This window comes from Dendrobium catenatum, unplaced genomic scaffold (assembly GCF_001605985.2).
Source record: "Dendrobium catenatum unplaced genomic scaffold, ASM160598v2 original_scaffold_275441, whole genome shotgun sequence".
NCBI classification, from domain to species: domain Eukaryota; kingdom Viridiplantae; phylum Streptophyta; class Magnoliopsida; order Asparagales; family Orchidaceae; genus Dendrobium; species Dendrobium catenatum.
The window spans coordinates 1-1,600 of NW_021593836.1; the positions used below are offsets into that span (position 1 = coordinate 1).

A 1,600-nucleotide genomic window follows, 5' to 3' on the forward strand; every position below is an offset into this window, starting at 1 on the left:
CTTTCTAACTTGCGTTATCTGGAATTGCCTTGGACTTGTATTTCATCGATATGTGGGATTGGGAAGCTAAAGTATCTTCAAGAATTGAATTTGTTTGATCTTAGAGATCTGAGTGGTCATAGAATCGGGGAGCTGGAGAATATGAATGATCTTTGCAAATTAGGAATAAATTGCCTTGAAAATGTTAAGGATACCGAGGAGGCTTGTAGTGCCAAATTATGTGAAAAGAGGAGGCTCACAGATTTAACCTTATGTTGGAGTAACACTGATTCGAGGAACAACGATTTAGATGAGAATGTGCTCGACTACCTTCAGCCACCAAAATGTCTGAGGAATTTGAGCATAGAGAAGTACAGGGGTGCAAGGTCTGCAAAATGGATGAACAATGTCAATTCAATCTTCAATCTAGAGAAAATCGAATTGCGATATTGCTTGGAGTGGGAAACTCTTCCTCCTTTCGGGCAACTTCCCTTCCTTAAGTCACTGACACTTTCTGGCATGCCGAAAGTAAAATGGCTCGAAAGCAAATTTAATGGGAATGATAAATACCGTGCTTTTCCATTGCTAGAGGAGTTATATATTTACGGATTAGAAGCATTAGAGGATTGGTTTGAGGCAGGAGTAGCTGCTGAAGACGGATGTTTGTTTCCTTGCTTAACTGATATGAGGCTGTATAACTGCCCGAAGTTGAAAGAGTTGCCCTCTTTGCCTTCTGAGTTCAAGAGGTTGACGGTCTATAACAATATGGAGTGGACGACTTTGAATTTTTGTTGCAATTCAAATCCTATTCCCCTTCAAACATTAGAGGTCTCGAAGTGTCCAAACATTACATCTCTTCCTCTGGCTGATGAAATAGCAAGACTTGCAGCACTAAGATACTTGAAAATTAAAGAGTGCCCCAATCTGATCTCTCTTGGAGAAATGCAAACCAGTAATAATTGCCATCTCATGCTCAGCGATCTTAGCATAAGTGATCCATTGGTGTTGCTAATGGAGCCATTGAGAAATATCGCCTCCTTAAAAAAGCTGACTATTAATATTGCGAATAATGATGAGCTGGTTTCATTTCCAAATGAGGCGGAGCAGTGGTTTCTCAATGTTAGGTCTTCTCTTTCTAAGCTGCACTTCCAACATCTCAAATCCTTAGAGTCTCTCCCTTCCTCCTTGGAAAGCTTATCTTCACTTCAGAATCTATATATTAAGGGCGTTCCTATGCTTCGGGAATTACCGGACCTTCCTCCCAATTTACAACATATATCTATTACTGATGTTCCTATGCTTCGGGAATTACCGGACCTTCCTCCCAATTTACAATATATATCTATTTGTAGCGCTCCTATGCTTCGAGAATTACCGGACCTTCCTGCCTCTTTGGATCGTCTAATAATTCATGGGAAATGTCATCCAGAGTTAAAGAAGCGCTATCGAGAGGATGGAGGCTCCGATTGGCACAAGATTGCTCACATTCCTCATATCTATATTTGTCCCGCTTTCGATTACAATTCCGAATAATAGGTACAAGTACTTTAATGAAATTTCCTTGAAGAATTTAATCTCCGCATGAACCAGTTTGTATCATTTGATGGATGTACTCAATTTT

The 1,600-nt window shown here is 40.1% G+C and overlaps 1 protein-coding gene across 1 annotated transcript; it reads left to right on the forward strand.

The window, feature by feature from the left end:
- The first annotated feature begins 141 nt into the window (after positions 1-141).
- LOC110092776 (putative disease resistance protein RGA3) lies at positions 142-1,512 on the forward strand. The gene has a single exon (XM_020817443.1). It carries the CDS (start codon positions 142-144, stop codon positions 1,510-1,512), a length of 1,371 nt encoding a protein of 456 aa, XP_020673102.1.
- Positions 1,513-1,600: the final 88 nt, after the last annotated feature.